The 19,455-nt window shown below is 40.7% G+C and overlaps 2 protein-coding genes across 2 annotated transcripts; one reads left to right on the plus strand and one right to left on the minus strand.

Moving 5' to 3' along the window:
• Positions 1-4,848: 4,848 nt before the first annotated feature.
• On the plus strand, positions 4,849-13,324 carry scyl1 (SCY1-like, kinase-like 1). The gene is made up of 18 exons (XM_069669869.1): positions 4,849-4,991; positions 5,659-5,799; positions 6,650-6,772; positions 6,867-7,093; positions 7,286-7,376; positions 7,764-7,919; positions 8,100-8,258; positions 8,449-8,556; positions 8,701-8,814; positions 8,899-9,054; positions 9,139-9,327; positions 9,749-9,824; positions 10,054-10,251; positions 10,489-10,637; positions 10,763-10,852; positions 11,186-11,506; positions 11,641-11,719; positions 11,895-13,324. Exons 1-18 carry the CDS (start codon positions 4,884-4,886, stop codon positions 12,017-12,019), a joined length of 2,610 nt encoding a protein of 869 aa, XP_069525970.1. The 5' UTR covers positions 4,849-4,883; the 3' UTR covers positions 12,020-13,324.
• A 1,732-nt stretch (positions 13,325-15,056) lies between these two features.
• LOC138598147 (phospholipase A and acyltransferase 3-like) lies at positions 15,057-18,793 on the minus strand. Its single transcript, XM_069669852.1, has 5 exons — positions 18,717-18,793; positions 18,051-18,127; positions 17,808-17,916; positions 17,318-17,586; positions 15,057-15,890 (listed from the first exon to the last, which is right to left on the minus strand). The coding sequence occupies exons 2-5, from the start codon at positions 18,063-18,065 to the stop codon at positions 15,768-15,770; spliced, it is 516 nt and encodes a 171-aa protein (XP_069525953.1). The 5' UTR covers positions 18,066-18,127; positions 18,717-18,793; the 3' UTR covers positions 15,057-15,767.
• Between the last annotated feature and the right edge of the window lie 662 nt (positions 18,794-19,455).

A 19,455-nucleotide genomic window follows, 5' to 3' on the forward strand; every position in this document is an offset into this window, starting at 1 on the left:
GAACAATTAGCCCTCAGCTGCTAGCCCTTGTGCAACTGTGCAAGAGGCAGGTTGGTCACATAAATTTACTTGCAAACGCGCAACTGTGCGTAGATCTCAAACTTGAAGCAGCTGAGGAAAGCTGTGCATGGTACAGCTTTAATTTGGTCTTACAAGGCAGCGCAAATGTGTTGCTCTAGTCTATTATGCATTGGTTTGTTTTGGCGTATCCCTACACTTCTCTCTACAGAAATCAGAGTGCAAGACTGGTTCAAGCACGAGTGAAGGCCTCTAACCTGGAGCATGTAGTAAGATGTTGGCTTAACTTGTCAAAATAAACTTCTGCAATGTTGTAGTTGACAAAATGACATCTTGGAACTGGCTTTATGTTAACCTCAAATCATCAGTAACAATGCTTTACTAGCATATTCCTCTTTGGCCACGGGGCCTATTGCTTTGCATCTTAAACCATAAGATGAGTAGAACTCCAATCTTTGAGTATTGTGTGGTGGGTGTGTTGTGTAGATCACTCTTTGTTTCAGATCATTTTCGTCTGTCCGCTCCAATCTCGCCTGCCTCTGAATGCAAAGCCATCTGTGGAAGCTGTCAGCGAATATGAGTGTGACTCCTGAATGAAGTACCAACCCCTGTGCGCTTGAGCTTAAATCTGAACCCCCTCCGACGTCCTTCGCAGAAGCCCCGCTGTCTGTGTTTGTGTGTGCCTTTTTTTCTTTCCCCTTTGGTTTCTCAGGTCAAATTATCTAAACTTAATCTTTATTTGTCCTCTGGGATGGCCTAACCTGTGATGGAACACTGAGAATCCAGTCACGTTGAGATCAAGAGCTGCAAGCTTGTCTCGCTAATACTGCATCACTTCAGTCTCATGGGTGCTGAGTTAAGTAATTTCGGTTCCCTTGATTTTTCTTTAACATACCATGGCTTTAATGTGTAACATATTTGCATGCACATCAGCCTTGCATAACATTTTTTCGTAATACAAAACATAATCATGAAGTCGTTGTCAAACATTGCAGTAGTATTAGGCCGGGGTTTTTTGGGGGTGGGCAACACTTTTCTCTCTCCCTTTCAGATTTCTCGCTCCGCTTAACTTGATACTGATCCAGGCGACCTAATGCTCTGGAGAATCACGGGATCACTTGGTACAGCCACCCTGTGGGGTACAATCTTTGAATTGCTTTGAATTTGAGGAATTGCGCGTTGCGGTAAAAATGAACCACATTGGCATAATTTCTCATACTGGATGAGTTTTGGGATATGTGTGGGGTTTATGTGGGAGGGGGGTTGGGGAGGCTTAAATTGTCTGTCTCTTTCCATTACAGCTGTAAACTTGGCGAGCAATCCTTCACTGTCCGTTTTGACCCATGAGTCCTGCCGAATTGCAAAGGGAAAGCGGCTTTGAGTATCACCAGGGATTCTGGTATCTTGGCTTTGTAAATGTGGATTAAAGGATATCTTTGTATCAGTCATACACAAATGCCATGTCGTGAGGGGATGCTGGGGAATGGGGAAACCAGTTGTCTCTTTCTTCTAGTTCCAGGCTCGTGACCAGAAAAATCCCCACGTGTTGACATAGCAGCCAGGGTTGTCAGGGTTTTCTTTTCCTGGAGGAACAAACCTCTGGTCTTGTACCTCTGGTCTTGTACCTCTGGTCTTGTACCTCTGGTCTTGTTCCTCCAGGTTTTGCTTTTGCCCTTTATTACAGCAACATAAAAAAAAGCAAAAGACTCCGGTGGTGGCACTCCTGACTTGTCGGGACGGGGTTCAATTCCCTGCGGTGTCTTGCTTTTTAATTGTCTGCTTCGTGGGGGAAACTTCTCATTAGTCATTAGTAGATGTATAGAATAAAATGGTCAAAATAATGTGGTCAGTGAGCCTAAATCTCACGGTCCCCTACTAGTAAAGCACTGTCGAGCTAGCATGTGTACAACCTTTTCTGACACCTACTACACAACAACTTGACATGCATATCTCTCGCATCGTAAATTCTCTTTAAGAGTGTGGGTGCTTGAAAGGGTGCAAAAAGGACAAGTTTCTGAAATGTGTGTATACATAACAGAAATATGCCAACAATTCTATTTGTTAGTTTGAATGTTGTCTTTCTTTGAAATGTAAAAGAAAATATGAACATCTCAAAAGTGTTGAGGAATAAAACTCTTTTCTCTGTCAACAGTACAATATGATTTATCACTCGTACACTTTTGCTTCCAGGTGAAATGTGAGAAATCACAGGAGCTGTTTGTTCAAGGCAGCATACATGGAATAGAGAGATTTTTTGGCCATTTGTCTTTAAGAGTGCTGAAGTCTGTTCTCAATGTTCTTAACTTTTTTATTAATTTCATTGACAGGCTATTTTAATATTCATTCGATTGATCAATTTGATCACATTATTTTATCTGTTTACAGGAGCATTGTATAACTAAAGTTGGTGTTGTAATGCAATTTACTAAATAAATAGTTTGGCCTTATAATCTCTGTTGGGTTTTCCATCATTCTTTGACTGATATGACTGAAAATGTATTAAGTCACATTTGTGATATCAAAGGGGTCAAATGGTCTTTTCGTGAACACTGCCGTAACCCTAATACTTTTTTCTTTTTTTTTTAATCAGTTGTAATTTCTGTTCGCAAAAATGCAACCCAAATGTAATTGGTTTTAAAAGAGGGCTGCAGTTTGTTACCCAGTAGACTGTAGTGACAGTTGTAATGGAAACTGCTTATAAGGCTTAGCAGTTAATAACCTCACTGAACAAAATAAAGTTGCCACCATGACTCACCAAAACAGCTCCAATGCACACGGCAATCTTTTAAAAACACAGTGGTTTAATGTTAGCTGCACTGCTCAGTGCACCTGTATGGTAGTGCAACCAGTGGAACCCAGGATTGTTCTTGTGGTTGACCACCGTTTATTCTGATAAACGCTGAGTGAAACAGCACCTTCATTTTAATTTTACTGCCCACTCTAGATTCTTCATAAAGAAATAGATATCCATAACTTTAAGCTAGCAGCAATCACTCTTTAAACAACAACTTTGACAAGGTAATGACATCAACATATTGACCGATTAGAACATTGTGGGAATAAAATATGCTCAAAAGAGTATGATAAATATGGAGATATATTAAGGAGGTTAAAGAAATGACACCCACCTCTCCCAGAGGGGAGTTGTACAAAGGAGGAGAGGGGAGGGGGAGGAAATACCAGTATGTAGAGATTACCACAGAAGAAGAAATACAGGAGGAGGAGGAGGAGGAAGAAGAGGAGGAGGGGCTCTGAACTACATCATTAGAACACTATGATTAGAACACTAGATTTTAGAGGTCTTTCAAGTGACACATTTTTATTAAACAAAATGTTTTTTATGCTTGAAAATTACACACACACACACTAAAAAAACATGTTATTGTTTGCGTTTAACATTACCATTTAACATGAACATGAAACTAAAAAGAAGTCTCACAAGTACACAATCAGTTAAAGCATAAATCTTACACGCTATTCATAAACACTGAGCTCCCACAGTAGTAAATTTGATAAATTCACTTAATCTGCTCACTGCAGATTATACCAGGGCCCAGAAAGCTACAAGATACAGACATGTCTATTAAACAAAAAGAAGCTTTTTTGGCAAGATGATGTTTCTGTTGCAGTTTGTTGGTACATGCCAACATACATAGCAGACAACACTGATCATCAGGGTCATATTTTTCCTCAATTTAAGGTCCTGTTAGGTTTTGCTTTGTTCCACATAAACATTTGAGAGGTGCATGGCAGGGAAAAAAAGTTGGCCAGGTGAAGTCCCCGATACCTTTTCTTGGAAGTCGCCTTTTACGTTTTTGAAACATCTGTCATGCCATACTGATACCAAACAGGTCTACCAGGGGCCAAATTAAAAAGTTTTGGTTGAATTTTTTGTTGGAGAGTTGTGTTAAAAATCCCACTGAAAAAAAAAACTCTTTTCACCTGAGAGATTTCTAAACAAAGAGGACATCAAATAATGATCATAAGGATTGTGGTACAGTGGGGTTCCTAATGAAGGTTGAAGTCCTGCTTTGACATCTGCACCCTGCATGACTGCATTAAAACAATTAAGGGTGTTGAAACTGTTTTGGGGGCCCTATTGATCCCATGTTTGTGGTTCTTTAGGTGAACGCAAGTTTACCATTTAAATGTTGCTTTCTGCTGCTCTGGTCAGGTGATGATGCAGGACATGCCTCCTTTAAAGCTCTTTACGTCTCAGCAGCCTCCGCTCCTCACTGTGCAAACCTCATCTTTCCACCTCTGAACCAAGCACTGAACCTGGGACGACAGAGCTTTTTTTTCATAGTTTTTAATTGTTTGGTTTCCTCTTATTGTGTTTCTTTTGTTTTTATTGGGTTTATTTTGTTGTTTTAACATGTGATCATGTAAAGTGCCTTTGAGTATTATGAAAAGCACTATATACAGTCAATAAAATGTACTATTATTATTATTATATTACTTTTTTAGTGGTGAATATTTTACAACAAATTATATTATTCATCATATAACTACAAATCAACCAGAACCCCTTTGTTAGTTATGTTGGTGACCATTTCACAATGTCTAAATGTCATTCTTTGATATTGATATCCATAGGATGGACATTTTTTGTGTTACCTAAACAATTATAACAAATAATAAAAAGGCTTCCACAAACAATCCGATTGTGACTCACCTAGCCATACAGGGAAATAAAAATATTTATCGGTTAAATATTAATATTATAATTTTAATTTGTGGAACCAATGTGCAGAAACAAGGTTTACACGGAGCCATTTTCCATCCGTGCCTATTGCTAACCAGCCTCTTCTTGCAGTCTGATTAGTTCTTCGTGTCTGTTTGATGAGGTGTGGAGGAAAGAGGAGATGTGGTCCTTTTTTGCCAGGGATCCTGTCAAAGACTTTGCGTATGAAATTCTTCCAGACACCCAGGAGAAATCTGGAATATGGTCTCTCCATCGGGGGAAGCGAAAGGTAAAAGAGGCAGCCCGCTGCTGTTCCTCCGCTAACCGTTGTTAGCTAGCTCGCTTCGTTATAGAGGCCCGTCACTTAGCCGGCTAGCTAACGATTGCTTCTTTGATTTAGCCTTTAGAGACAATGTCCAGTGTTGTATTGACAACGTTACGTGGCATGTATGTCAGTGTGTTTCTCATCTTTCTCGCTGGTTTAGTGTCAGTGCCAATTTAACTTTCCTGCTTGCTCCATGTAATCGTTACTTTACGCTAACGAGTGAACCCAGGCTTTGTTTACTCCAGGGCAGACACGTATTTCTCGCCACGTCACCCCGCTTTAGCCGAGTTAAGAACTGTTATTGGCATCCTTTTCAAGCTTATGTTTTATCACATTCATAAAGGGTCCGTCCGTCGCCACTGTGATCACCCTACATCACTCACTGCCCCTTGTATTATTTAGCAGCTCTTACTGGACTGTCAGTGTCATCATCATCACTGTAGGGCCAGTTGATGACAAGCACCTGCTTCCTGTTTTCCTGTAAATAGGATCTAGTGATATGATAGGTCTGTTTGTGATTTTTCAACTTCTGTTTGATATGATTAAAAATATAAACGCTTGACATGTTAATGGTTAATTGACACATATCAAATATGTGAGTTATTCATTTCACTCCAACCTGTTTTCTCAGACAAATGGAGAGCCAGTGTCGGTGTTTGTGTACGAGGTAGCACAGGGGACAGAGCAGCAGACTCAGCTGGCCAAGGCTGCCTTCAAGCGCATGAAGACCCTGCGACACCCTAACATCCTGGCTTACGTCGATGGTTTGGAGGTATGTGTTTCACTTTGAGACCCATTTGTAGATCTCCACACACTGCCATTTCAAACATTTGGAGATAATTACACCCGGCGTGCTTAATGACAAAGTAGTGATTAACCTTGCTTTGTCTTTTATAACCTATGTACTTAGTGTCTCACCCCATCATTTGTTTTTCTCTGCATGTTAAGATTCAGATAGAGGTGAGTATGAATATGCTGCTGTAGGTGTTTAATATTAATGTAGAAAAGTGTTAGTGAGTAGTGTACAACAAAAAAAATAAATATTTTTACACAATTTTCTCCTTTTTTATGCTGAACAAGATTATAGAATACCCAATTAAAGGTCCCATTATGTTACATTATTATTACTACTGTAAACTTGACATTAGTGGTTGACTAGATACAGGGAATCAAGGTGCATTCAATGCCATCTCACTTGTTTTGTCGGTTGCATATTCATGATTCTGAAGACATGTTCCACTCATCATACTGCCTGACTTTGGGCTAAAACAGGAAGGACGTCATCTCCCTCTTAGCTTTGTTTGACTACAGTACATAAATCTCTGTTAAATAAAAGTGTTTACAAGGCTGTGCTGTTTCACTCCCTCTAGTTTTGTAGGTAGGGTACTAGTTCTTACAACTACAACAAACAATGCCGTTATGTAGTTAATAAACAGCAGAATATTTTTTTAAACTATAAACATATTATAAAATGTATGGAATTTGTATTATTTTTCTGAGGATGTTTCTGCCTTTTCATTCCGCCATTAAACTAAGGTTTGTTTTTTTTTGGAGTGAAGCTGTTAAAAAATTGTTTCAAACTCATGAATTTAACGTTGTCTTTACTTGTGGTTGTTTCACAGACAGAGAAGAGCTTGTACCTGGTCACAGAGCAGGTGACACCCCTAGCAGTCCACCTAAAGGCCCAGGCAGATAAGGGCGGAGCTGGGGAGCTGGAAGTCTCCTGGGGACTGCATCAGATAGTGGTAAGGAGTAAAGAATGCACCTTCTGATACTTATGAGCCGTCGCTCTGTCACCAGTCCTCTGTAAATGTAATCCGTTTCTGCCTTCTCTTACAGAAAGCTTCAAGTTTTTTGGTCAACGACTGCCACCTGCTCCACAACAACTTAGGTGTATGGTCTGTATTTGTGGATCGAGCCGGAGAGTGGAAACTCGGGGCCCTCGACCATGTGTCCCCTGAGCAGGGTGACCCAAGCGGGGTTTCCCTCCCTGCCCCCAAGGCTGTTTACCCCGACATGGAGAAATATGACCCACCAGAGATGCCCAATAGTAGTGGAGAGAAATGGTAAGAAAGGAGTGTAAAAGACACAAACTGGGAGGAGCAAATCACAATACTGATATGTAATACAGGAAGAAAATGGGAGCTGCAAATAAGATTACCTGGAGAAAGTGAGACCTGAGGGAAATGTTGATGAGATATTAAACTTGGTCCTTGTTACTCGCTAAACTTTAATATTGAACTGCATGTTTGTTGCAGGGCAGGGGAGGTGTGGCGGCTGGGCTGCCTGATCTGGGAGGTGTTCAACGGGCCGCTACCTCGCACGTCCTCCCTACGTTCTCTGGGAAAGGTACAACCCCCTAGTTCCTTTCTTAGTGCACCTTTGCTATTGATTTAATCTCATCTCATAATTCCACTTTGATATTCTAAACATACTTCAGGTTATTAGAAGTGATTACCGAATTTGTAAGGATGTCAGATAAACTACTAGTATTCTAGTTAAAAATAGAATACAAGAAATTAGAGACATTATACAGCTGTTTGTTTTGTATTAATAGCATTTAGCATTTTGAAAAGGTAAAACTTTGTCAAATTGAACTTCAGAAGAGATGGCAGGGACTGTGAATGACACAGTGAATTTGGTCTATGTTCATGACAGCCAAAAGAAGTCTTATTGTGATGTGGTGTTTGTTGACAGAGTTGTTCTCTCTCTCCTGTGTCGTCTTTGTGCCCACAGATCCCCAAGGCCCTGGTCCCTCATTACTGTGAGCTGGTGGGAGCTAACCCCCGAGCTCGACCAAACCCAGCCCGCTTTCTTCAGAACTCTAGAGCCCCGGGGGGATTCCTCAACAACAGCTTTGTGGAGAGCAACCTTTTCCTGGAGGAGATACAGGTCCAAAGACTTGCATAAAGACGCACCTAATCGTGTATAATGTGTTGTTTGTATTACTACAACCAAACCTCACCATCAAGTTGTCTTGGATCTTGTGGGGCACTCTGTTTGATTTGATGAAGCAGTTACATTTGTTGGGTTATAATAAAAGTAGATCATAAAAACTGTTTCTCTCTCCAGATCAAGGAGCCAGCTGAGAAGCAGCAGTTCTTCCAGGATCTGAGTGACAATCTGGACTCCTTCCCTGAAGACTTTTGTAAACACAAGGTCCTGCCTCAGCTGCTCACCGCCTTTGAGTTTGGCAATGCAGGCGCTGTAGTCCTCACGCCTCTCTTCAAGGTATACCCTTATCTTCAATGGTAACTTTCACACCTTATAGAATACCAGATGGTTTACCACACACCCCCTAATCAAAGCATCTCTCATCATTTTCAAAGTTTAAAAAAAAGTATCTTAGTACACATTGATTTCAGGCTCCTTATACCCAACTCTTTTCAACTGATTTTATCCCCTCCTGTCTGTCTAACAGGTGGGAAAGTTCCTGTCAGCAGAAGAGTACCAACAGAAGATCATCCCTGTTATTGTAAAGATGTTTTCCTCCACAGACAGAGCTATGAGGATACGACTGCTGCAGCAGGTATCTAAGTCCGATTTAATTATCCACTGAGACACTCAGTGATTTTATTTGTTATATACAATTCAAGAAACACATTTAAAGTGAGGTGTGTTAAAGCTTAATAACACTTATTTGCCCTCATCCTGTTTTTTCCCTCTGTCTCAGATGGAGCAGTTCATTCAGTATCTGAACGAGGCCGCTGTCAACTCCCAGATTTTCCCTCACGTTGTTCACGGCTTCACAGACACAAACCCTGCCATCAGAGAACAGACTGTTAAGGTAGTTTTGCACACAACCACAAATCCGGAGACCTTATTTAATGTTGCTTTTATACTGGATGTCTTCTCTTCCTTCTCCCTCCAGTCTATGTTGCTGCTGGCACCCAAGCTGAATGAGACCAACCTGAACCAGGAACTGATGCGTCACTTTGCCCGGCTGCAGGCCAGAGATGAACAAGGCCCAATCCGGTGCAACACCACTGTCTGCCTGGGCAAGATAGCTTCCTACCTCAACGCTGGGGTAAATGACATCCATCCGGTTGTGCAACACTTATTTAATTTAATGCTAAAAGCACTTAGTAAAGAATCTGTTCTCTCTCCACAGACTCGTCAACGCGTTCTGATTTCTGCCTTCTCACGAGCCACTAAAGACCCTTTCCCGGCTTCGCGGTCTGCAGGAGTACTGGGCTTCGCTGCAACACACAACTTCTACAGCATAACAGAGATCGCAGCCCGCATCCTGCCCACACTCTGTGCCATCACTGTTGACCCGGATAGGAGTGTTAGGGACCAGGTACACATGACTTATGGAGTTTTGTGAACACATGGAAAACAGTTTGTTTCTGCCTTATGACATATTTAATCAATATCATATAAAGACGGGGATAGATTCAAGCTTGTTGTTTATTACAAGTGCAGAAGATTGTACAAGAGCCCGGTAGGATCAAATAAAAGTAATGTCATAGGAGTACTCCCATGTAGTTACCCCAGAGACGTTTACACCGGTGGAACACATTTGCCATCAAGTTTGTCAGGCCAGAATGTTTCAGTGACATTCAGAGAGCAATCTTTATTGATTCTTCTAGAGGATATGAAAGATGCAGCTGCAGCAGACGCAAGGGAGCATGCTGGCTCACAGTGTTTTTGTTTTTCTCTTCAGTGTGCTGATGTATTTCTGCTCAGGATGTTCACTCCTGCCTTTCTCTCTTCACCAGGCATTTAAAGCCATCAAGAGTTTTCTTTCCAAGCTGGAGACTGTGTCAGAAGACCCCTCTAAACTGGCTGATATAGGTGTGTAAAACACTGTGAGGAGCTGCCAAGTCCTCACTCGTCTCATTCAGCCATTCATTCAGTTATTGCACAGTTATATATATTTTTTGCCTCGCTCAGTTTACAGCGGAAAAGGAAACAAATCCTTCTGATACTGACTGAAATATTTAGAGCCGAATGAGTAGACATTTCTTTTAATTATATTTCTTACATTTCCAAAACCAAATCCTCTCTCCTCTCCGTCCTGCAGAAAAGGATGTGGCGTCGTGTGCTCAGCCTGCAGGAGCCTCTTCCGGCTGGGCCGGCTGGGCTGTCACTGGCATGTCCTCCTTAACTTCCAAGCTGATCCGCAACGCTCCAGGGACGGAGGGGGGCGCAGCAGCTGAGGGCAGCGGGGCTGCAAACGCCACTGACCCTGCCAGTGACACTGATGGAGCAGCTGCAGCTGGTAGGGTTATCGCATCTGATTTGTTGAATCATACAAGATCGTTTCACTCTAAATGGACAGTTTTAAAAGGAGGATTGGTCCTGTTTTATGTAAACCTGCATTACCCACAATGCAACTTGACTGCTATGATTTGGAGCCACACATTTTTCTTAAAATGCAGTAGTTTCTCTCTTTGTTGTTGAGTTTTCCTTTAAGAAATCCCAAATAAGCCTCCTGAAACCTTTTCCCTTTACACAGGTTCTGAAGACAAAACTCCACAAGCCTCTGAGACTCACCATGCTGCCTCTAGTCGTGCCAACGAATCACAGACCCTTGAAGTAACGGGCAATGATGAGGAGCCAACAGGAGAGCGCTGGGACGAGGAGGAGGACTGGGGAAGTCTGGAGGTAGGATTTTACTCCTGTTTTCACCAAAAGAGGAAACAACACGTTGTTGTTGTTGTTGTTTAGACACCTGTGTGTATATTTCATGCATGAAATTTGTCATAAATTGTTTACTCTTCCCTTTATAGGCGCCAGAGAAAGCTCAAAATGAGACGGATGACTGGAACTCTGACTGGTCAGGAATGTCATCATCTAAAAAGAAGGCCGGTGACAGAGGGGTATGAGCACTTTAATTTGGGTCCATTATCCAACACTACCCTAGCACTAATGCTTCTATTAGTAATATCACCACTGATAATACACCTTTATTAATCTGCTAAGACTTCATGTTTGGGTCCAATGCTGTTCACAAATAAATTGAGAACAGAGGATCATCAGTGTTCAGGATATTTTGGTTCTTTAACAGAGTTTGTGATCCGATCGATGCTCTTATCAGTAAGATCCAATGGCGGGCAACACCTTGTTGTCACTGTTCTCTGTAAGGATGAGCTTGTTAAATAACTTTCATCTATTTTCTCATTTCAACCTTTCATCATCTCTCCAATGTCTAGGTGGGCCAGTCGGCATCCTCCATGGCAATGAAAAAGCAGAGCTCTGACTGGAGCAGCTCAGGCTGGGATGCCGATGACAGCTGGTCTAACGAGAAGGAAGGGCAGGGTCAGAGCTCTGCGGGCGAGGAGGGCTGGGGCAATGACTGGGGAGAGGAGGACACGGACACAACCTTGACCAGTACGGCGCTCCCCCTGCCTGATGGGGTGCGGTTAGCCAGCGATTACAACTGGGACAGCAGCAGCGCAGCCAAGGGGGCCGGACAGAACGATCTGTTCGCCAGCGTGTCACAGAGAAGCTCAGCCAACACTGCTGCCCCCACGGTGAGTGTGAGGGAAGGCAGAGAGACAGGAAAGCAGCTGATCGACAGATTAGTGTTGATCAGATTTGAAATATAGAGATCAGGAGGAAACATGAAGATGAAAGTTACATGTGTGTTGTGTTTACTCCTTGTCAGACTGGAGATGGTTGGAGTGCAGAGGCAACAGGAGACTGGGGAACTGAGGAGAGCTGGGAGTCAGTGGATGGGAACCAAGGTAAGTCCCCTCATCAGAAACATGAAGCTTCAACCTCCTGTGCATGTGTCTTTAATGGCCACTTTTCACTTATATGCCAATAAAAACATCACATGTGCATCACTAAGGCTCAAATATTCTTGATAAATGACCATTGTGCATAATTGTGCATTGAACTGCCCGTTTTTATCGTCAGGTCTCAGCAAGGCTGAGCTGTCCAAGAAGAAACGGGAGGAGAGGAGGAAAGAGCTGGAAGCAAAAAGGGCAGAGCGCAAAGCTGCTAAAGGTCCACTCAAACTGGGCGCTCGCAAACTGGACTGATTGGGGACACAAATAAAGACTTGCGGGTGAGAATGGAGAGGGGAGACCTTGGACCGCAGTGACCCGGGACCCAGAGTGTTGACATTCCTCAGAGAACAAGAAAGAAGTGTTAGCAGTGGACAAATACTGTGAACAGCGTTGGTTGCTGGTGGTACTGTTGGCTTGATGACTCTGACAGAAAATCCGGAGCTTTTTAATGCATTAATGTGGATGTCAGAGCTGAAACTAAAGCAGAGAGAGATGCGGCAGCACAGAGCAGCACTCCTCGCACCAGAAGCTCGACTTGCTCGCAGAAAGTACCCCTGTTTTTTTTTTTGTTTTTAAATACATAACTCAAACATCTGCAGTTGTAAAGTAAATGTATATAAATGGTGCATCATTTCTGAAATGTCATGAAGAAATCACACTTTTTTAGAGAAAAAAGAGAAATATATATATAACAACCTAAAAACAAAATGTGTATTATTACAAGAATGTTAAACACACACAGTGAACATGAAAGTCTCAGTTCAGCTGTCGCTACAGATTTAGAGTTCAAATCAACCCACGCATGCACTTGTGTATTTGTGTGTTCTTATCAAAAAGTTTCATGGAGAAAATTACAACTGTTGAGTTTACTTTGCACATACAACACTGTATTTTACTGTACTTAACTAGCGTGACAGGTGACGCATTTGACTGGTATCAGATCTGTAAATGTGCAACGTGCGGTGCAGACACATGATGAGCACATGATGGTAATAAGTAGTTAAAACTGAGGCGACATTGTTTAAAAAGGAAAATCAATGTGTTTACATGTCTTTTCCTTTATATCCTATGCTGGGACGCGAGGTGGTGGAGGGTTCATGAAATCAAAGCAGTTTTATTTTGATATCTGTGGAAGGTTCTGATGCATCTACACTTGTATAATCCTGCAGATCTCCTCATGAAGTTAGTTTTACCAATCAGTCATTTTAACATTGTGGGCGTGGCCGGGGTAAGAGAGACTGTAAATTGCTTTCACTCGTATTGTGCCTTTAAATAATTGCACATCCAAATGTCTCCAACGCCAAACTGTGTTTTCATTGAAGCTTTTCATCAAAGTGTGACTCCATATCTCCTGTCTGTTAGATGTGTTATTGTTGGGTTTGGTGTAACTCACAGTACAATACGCTCTCTCTCTCTATATAAGACCCAGCTGGCAAAATCAACAGCCAGCACCCCCTGGAGTTAATGACATGGGGTGATCAGGGGAGGTAGGAAACTGAGTTGTGTTGGTGGAATAAGGGATGCAAAATTTTACAGAAAATCCAAATAATGTAGCATGTGAGCTATTAGAAATAAATATTATGAAAATAAACATGTTTCTTCTTTAGATCCTCTGTTAGGAGTTTTAACTGCTTATAAACCAGTCTCAAATTAATGGTGAGGACTCTACATAACCTAGAAAAGACCAGACCATCATCTTAGAGAATACTATTTATATATAGGTATTCCAAATGCCAGACACCCCTATCATCAGGTCGGACTTGGAAGAAACGGTACACCGCACGCAGACCCACAGAGCCTTTGTTTACATTTCTTTCTGACAAAGAGAGAAGATTAATTTCCAACTGCATCTACGTTACCAAAATGTAAAACTCTGATGATTTTAAAACTATAATATATAACATATATATATGTATTAAGGAGGATAGAGCACTTTCCCAGTACATCAAAGACAATCCATTCACACCTGGGTTTGATTCCAGCCTCTGCCAAACCATCAATCAATTTCCCCAAATTCCCCATTCCAGTACGTATATTTTCCCTTGCTTTACACGACAATAATGCCAAATTCTGATCATTTCAAAACTCTAAACATCCCTTTTAAAGTGGGTGACTAAGTTGGCTCAGCAGACAGATTACTCACCCTTTATATCAAAGACAAGCCATTCACAGCAGGGTCCAATTCAAGCCTCTGCCAGAACATCAGGCAATTTGCCCAAATTCCTCATTCCAACTTTTTATGCATTTACATTACAATATTGCAAAACCCTAAATCATCAAACACTCTTAAAGACCCATATAAAGTGGGTCACTCACTTGGCTCAACAGCATGAGTATTCATCACATGTATCAGAGTTCTTCACTGATGCCAGGCCATCTCACAAATCTGGATTTCAGCAGACACATTTTTCTGTTTACATCATTGATGTTACATAACTTCAAAGTGAGCCCCATTCAAGAACATTTCTATCACATTAAAGCATTAACATTGCAGTATTTCAAAACTGTGGTAAATCACATTATCCCTAAATTATCCCATAAAAGCAGCATTCAGCTTTTTCATGTCTTTGTGGCAAAGGTTAAATTACAACCTCTGCAGGGCGATAACTCAAATTGCACACATTTCTTATGGCAGCACACTTACTGCTATTACATTTTATTTAATACATCAGATACACACAGGAGTGAATATAACAAACCCCTGGCATCATCAAGCTGATTAACATTGAAGAATAACTCATTATTAGACTCACTTGACAGGCATACGAGAGCACAGGTCTGGTTGTTGTCAAGGCAAACTGAACAATGGGTTCTCCTTTTTAAAAGGCCGCTGACTGAGGGAGTTCAAAGGGGTCATACAGACATGGAGGATTTTTAACAATGTATTTCAAACACTGTAGTCCAGTGTGTTTTTGAGAACGGGGACGATATATTCTAATCAGAAACAGTGTTTCAGTTTGATGTAGCAGGTAAGAGAAAAACATCTCTCTGAACACGAGAGCTGAACACAAAACTCTACAATGGTTTTATGAGGAGATCGTCTATGATTTTGTACAGGTTGTATAAAGAGCAGGACATCAGACATATTTAAGTAATTTAAACATAAACAAGAGTTCAGACAGAGTATTAAGGAATAAAATGATCTGTCTTGTTTCGTGACCATGTAAGAAGCTAAAACCAAGACTGACTGACAGGCTCAGATCAGAGCCCACTTGGTGTCAATAACTAAAGCGCTTTGTGAGGGGACACCGTGTATCAGAAACCACAGCCAACATCCAGAATCATAATCAATTCTTCTTTATTCAAAACAATTACAAACCATTAAAAGTAAGATACACAAAGGTGTTATAAATTCCAGGTAAACTGTGAACTTGTTAGAGATTACATTTCATAAGAAAACTGCAGATGTGCATAATTAGTTCAATTAAATATCTCCCAGGACTAACAATTCGTTAAAGGTACAATAAATAGTAGGTACTAGTGCATCTGACAGTACATGGCCTATCTGTGACAAGCAACCACCAAATATATATTACTTTTTTAACATGTTGTATATATTTGGTGGAATGCAGGTTAGGTTTTGACCTACAAGACCTCAGAAACATTTCAATTTGATTGATCAATATAAAAAGACCCGACACTGTGACTCTCACACGTTCTACAAACCAAAAAAATATCTTTGTTATCTTCAAAGTCTTCATTATCTATATATTAAAACATTTAAACATGTTTCATCTTGGCACCGTAATTAGTGGAAATACTACGTTTGGTGCTGTGTTTGGAAATCTTAAAAAGGCTGAAAAATAAGTTGATCTAAACCCAACCATTCTGAAGTGTTATTCAGACTGAAGACAGGATGAGGGACAGATGGAGGTAAAGGAAGGTTGATGATACAAACACACTGAAATTAGGGCGTTTTTTCTGTTTCTTAGGATAAGGACCAGTTAGGCTCCGCTGGTGATCTGTTAATAAAGCCCCTCATCAGGCATCGATACTTGAATCACTGTGTGTTCTTGCTTTCTTTTTTGCTGCCTCCTAACCAAGCTGCGGCCAGAGCCAAGACACCAAAACCCACTGCTGCAGCCACGCCTGCAACCATGACTGTTTCTCCTGCCTTACGAACCTGCAGGGGGAAAGGGACAGCTTTTAGTAAGTTTTAGTAAGTTAGCGGACATGCATCCATAGATTTTATTTACTCAGTTTTCCCGTGATAACGAGTTATTTCTGGTCGAGATCTCGACTTATTTGTGACATTATCACGAGATAACGACGCAGCATGACGTCAGATGATCATATCCCCAGAGCTGTAAAAGCACAAAACAAATATAGAACCAGGCTTAACTTAGATCATTAGAGTGGGCAATAGCAGCATGGCATGTCCTGGTCTGTAATATCACAGTGACCAGCCTGTTGTTTTGTTTTCTAGATTGCCGGAAAAAAATTATCCGGTTATCTCGAGAAAACCAGCTTTGTTATCTCAAGATAACAAGAAAAGTCAGTCGAGATCTCGAGGAAACGACCAGAAATAACTTGTTGTGTATGGATGCATGTCCGCTAAGGGCTTCCGTAGTGCAGGGATGTTATGAGTATTTACATTCAAAACTCCATTCAAATTTAACACAACTCTAGAGATGACATATCAGGACAATTGTACCACTTAGATTCTCTTTTCTATTATTATGTAATGGAGAGGATGAATGTGGATCATGCTATCAAATAATCGACTTTCCTAATTTTGTACATTAGTTAACATTTGTCTTGCATTTTGCAGAAAGAATAATAGTGATTGGTTGTTGATATAATTCCATGTTTAAGTGCTTTCAGTTCTTATTTTTAATATTTCTGAAGTCGCACACAGAATCCAAATCTCCATCTTGATTAATGGTTGATGGGCTTTGAAAAACGCCTGTAAAGCGATCATAATCCATCCAGAACGTTGTCATCTATGTTGATGTCTGATATGCTATGTTGTCAGTAAACAGATTACAGAATGAAGAAAACATCACACAACTCTTCTTCAGTACGTCATGTTTTGCTCAACTAACTTTTTGAAAAGAAAGTAGAAGGAGAAGTCTATCATATGTTATCATATGTGCACAGGCCACACATGCAGGAGAGATAACTGCCCGCTTTGGACCACCCAGTATAAACAAAGCTTTGATGAATGAAACTAAAAGTGGTCTGGACCTCGCTGTTAGTGTGGATTTGCAGTAAGGGGGGCAGAACACAAACTGCAGAACACTTAAGATTTTGGGTGCAGTAATAGTGAAGTATAAGAGCACCAGGGTACAATTTGGACTCACCTCAACTTTTGCCTCAAGCCCCTTAAAACTTAAGTAGTCCCAAGTTGCTACGGTCCTCTGGGAGTGATTCTCTCTTACATTCGGTTTCTTTCTGAACTTTGGCACTCTTATATGTTTTTATCACAAACTGAAACAGACTCCACGCACTACATCCTGTTTAACATTGGTATCACTTTTCTTTTCTGTTCACTGCAGCCCCCCAAAAACATAGGCTTGCATGTAAAAGACTAACATTAGCTGCACTTACCTGCCGGGACTCTGCTTTTCCATAGCGCAGCTCAGTTGCGAAGTGCTCGCAGTTCCCCCTGAAGACGCAGTACGGCAGCTCAGCTCCCACCAGGTCACGGGCCTCCCTCACAATGACATGAATCGGGCGGGGCTTGTACTTTTCATCGAGGCTGTTGTTAATTTTCCACTGGTTGGTTCCCACCACGTCCCACAGTTCCCCTCTCTTCACGATGGCCTTCTCTGTTAGGACAGACATCATGCTGCTGGCACCGGCACCAGGGACCTCAGCTGTAAAAGAAAAAGTAATGACAAAACAGAAACAGGCATATTTTTTTACAGAGATTATGCAGAAACACTGCAACATATTTGTTTTTTGTAGTAGGTTTTGAATTATTGATTAGATCAGCCAAACAGTGAGCTGTCATAATAAGCTGCCTTTCTTGAAGTCAAGGATGGGTAAATGATTTTGGGAGTAGCAGTCCAGACAGCTGTGTCTGTAGGGGACTCACAGGGGGGTGCCAAGTGAACAACAAAGCCATCGCCAATGTACACAGCCCAGTGCTGATAGGAGCCACGGAAGATCTCAATCAAGTCCCCAATCTCTGGTTTCTCATCGTACTTGGATGAGAAAAAACAAAAATTGTTTTAACGACACATGCTACAAAGATGTTAAATGCACATAATTGCAAAAACTATACAACCACCAAAAACACTTTATTCTAATGTTCTGTATTCTAGTATAATTTCCTTACCAGGGTTGGGGCCATGTCAGCGTTTGTTTTGTCTATAAACCTATGACTGGTTTAACTTGCAAGAGGACTTCCAGCGCCTGCAGGAAAAAAGACAAAAAATGTATTAGAGCAAATATTAGCACACAACATAAGCAGAGTAAAAGATTCAGAAAAGTAAAAAATAGTTCACTTTACCTTTGTGATAAAGTATCTGTGTTTAGTTTTGCATGTTTGCTCTTGAATTGCTTGTTTATTACGCATTTTTTACTGCTGTGTGTGCTAATGTTTTCATGATTTGTACAGCCCTTTGAGGCATGCTTTGTGACATTGGGCTATAATTAACTTTGACTTGACTTGAATTATTTGTAAGATCAAAAAAAAAAAGAGATTATATGAAAGTACAAAGGTTACTGTCGAGGCTCTTACATGATATAAAGTTGAATCAACAGGGCATTTGTGATAATTTTAGCAGACAATACGACGACGAAACACCACAGAAACAGAAACAGAAACACAGTGGTTAGCTTAAACTGGTCTGTGTTTACATCATCCAAATTCCTTTTTTAAGCTAACGCTACATCAGCTACAAATTACTGTAGCATCATAAAAACCCTCACTATAATGTGATAGGGTTAATAAATGGTAAATAAATAAATGATAAAGGGTTTGACAGTCCATCTTTCTTACCTTTTAACGATGATTTCCACAAGTCTGTTTGATATCAATGACGCCACCAAGGCTCAGCTGTGAGAGATCAGCTGATGTTGCTACTTTTAGCCGATGCCTGTGACTTTCAAAATAAAAGCCTCCTCAGTAGTGGTAGTGGTTCATCTACATGAACACTATTTAATACATAATAAAATACCATTAATCCACGGTTCCCCTTCTGTTAAAAAATAATCATGTCAGTGTTTTACCATCATTATCATAATAATATATAATATAATTGTTTCTTAATGTTTTTGCCTCTTTATTATGAATGTTGCAATTACTGCAGTAGTTATTTAAACTTGCGCTAATCGAACTACTTTTTCTATTCTACTGTTTGGCTGTTTAATTTACTGTAATCTACGGTCAAATATAAGATCAGTATTTATTTGATGCGTAACTTTCCTGTGAGAAACCATGTATCTCCAAAAAGTAAACTTTTAATGAGCTCAGGAAAACAGCCAGGTTATCATCGGGGTGACATTTTACCCCCCAAAAATTGTAATTAAATTACTTTACAGTTCTTCTGCAACATATTGCTTTATCACAGTATTTAACCTTAAATTCAAAGGCATGTACAGTAATTCTATGACAATATAGGCCTTCTGCTTAATTGCTGAGTATTTTATTATTTTGAGTAATTTAGTTGTTATTTTATTGTAAAATTGCAGTTCAATACAGTAATTCTGTAGCAATACCCTGCTGGATCTCAGTAACA

Source organism: Semicossyphus pulcher, unplaced genomic scaffold (assembly GCF_022749685.1).
Source record: "Semicossyphus pulcher isolate SPU_LCO1_2020_fin unplaced genomic scaffold, fSemPul1.0.p SCAF_2, whole genome shotgun sequence".
Classification (NCBI taxonomy): Eukaryota; Metazoa; Chordata; class Actinopteri; order Labriformes; family Labridae; genus Semicossyphus; species Semicossyphus pulcher.

Bases quoted from the DNA above. Each gene is read 5' to 3' on its own strand.
- scyl1 (XM_069669869.1), top strand. From the start codon at position 4,884: ATGTGGTCCTTTTTTGCCAGGGATCCTGTCAAAGACTTTGCGTATGAA. The intron at 8,815-8,898 runs GTAGTTTTGCAC...TTCTCCCTCCAG, and splicing joins TCAGAGAACAGACTGTTAAG to TCTATGTTGCTGCTGGCACC. The intron at 10,853-11,185 runs GTATGAGCACTT...TCCAATGTCTAG, and splicing joins AGAAGGCCGGTGACAGAGGG to GTGGGCCAGTCGGCATCCTC.
- LOC138598147 (XM_069669852.1), bottom strand. The intron at 17,587-17,807 runs GTGAGTCCCCTA...TTTCTTTTACAG, and splicing joins TGTTCACTTGGCACCCCCCT to CTGAGGTCCCTGGTGCCGGT. The intron at 15,891-17,317 runs GTAAGTGCAGCT...TTCCCCCTGCAG, and splicing joins GAAAAGCAGAGTCCCGGCAG to GTTCGTAAGGCAGGAGAAAC.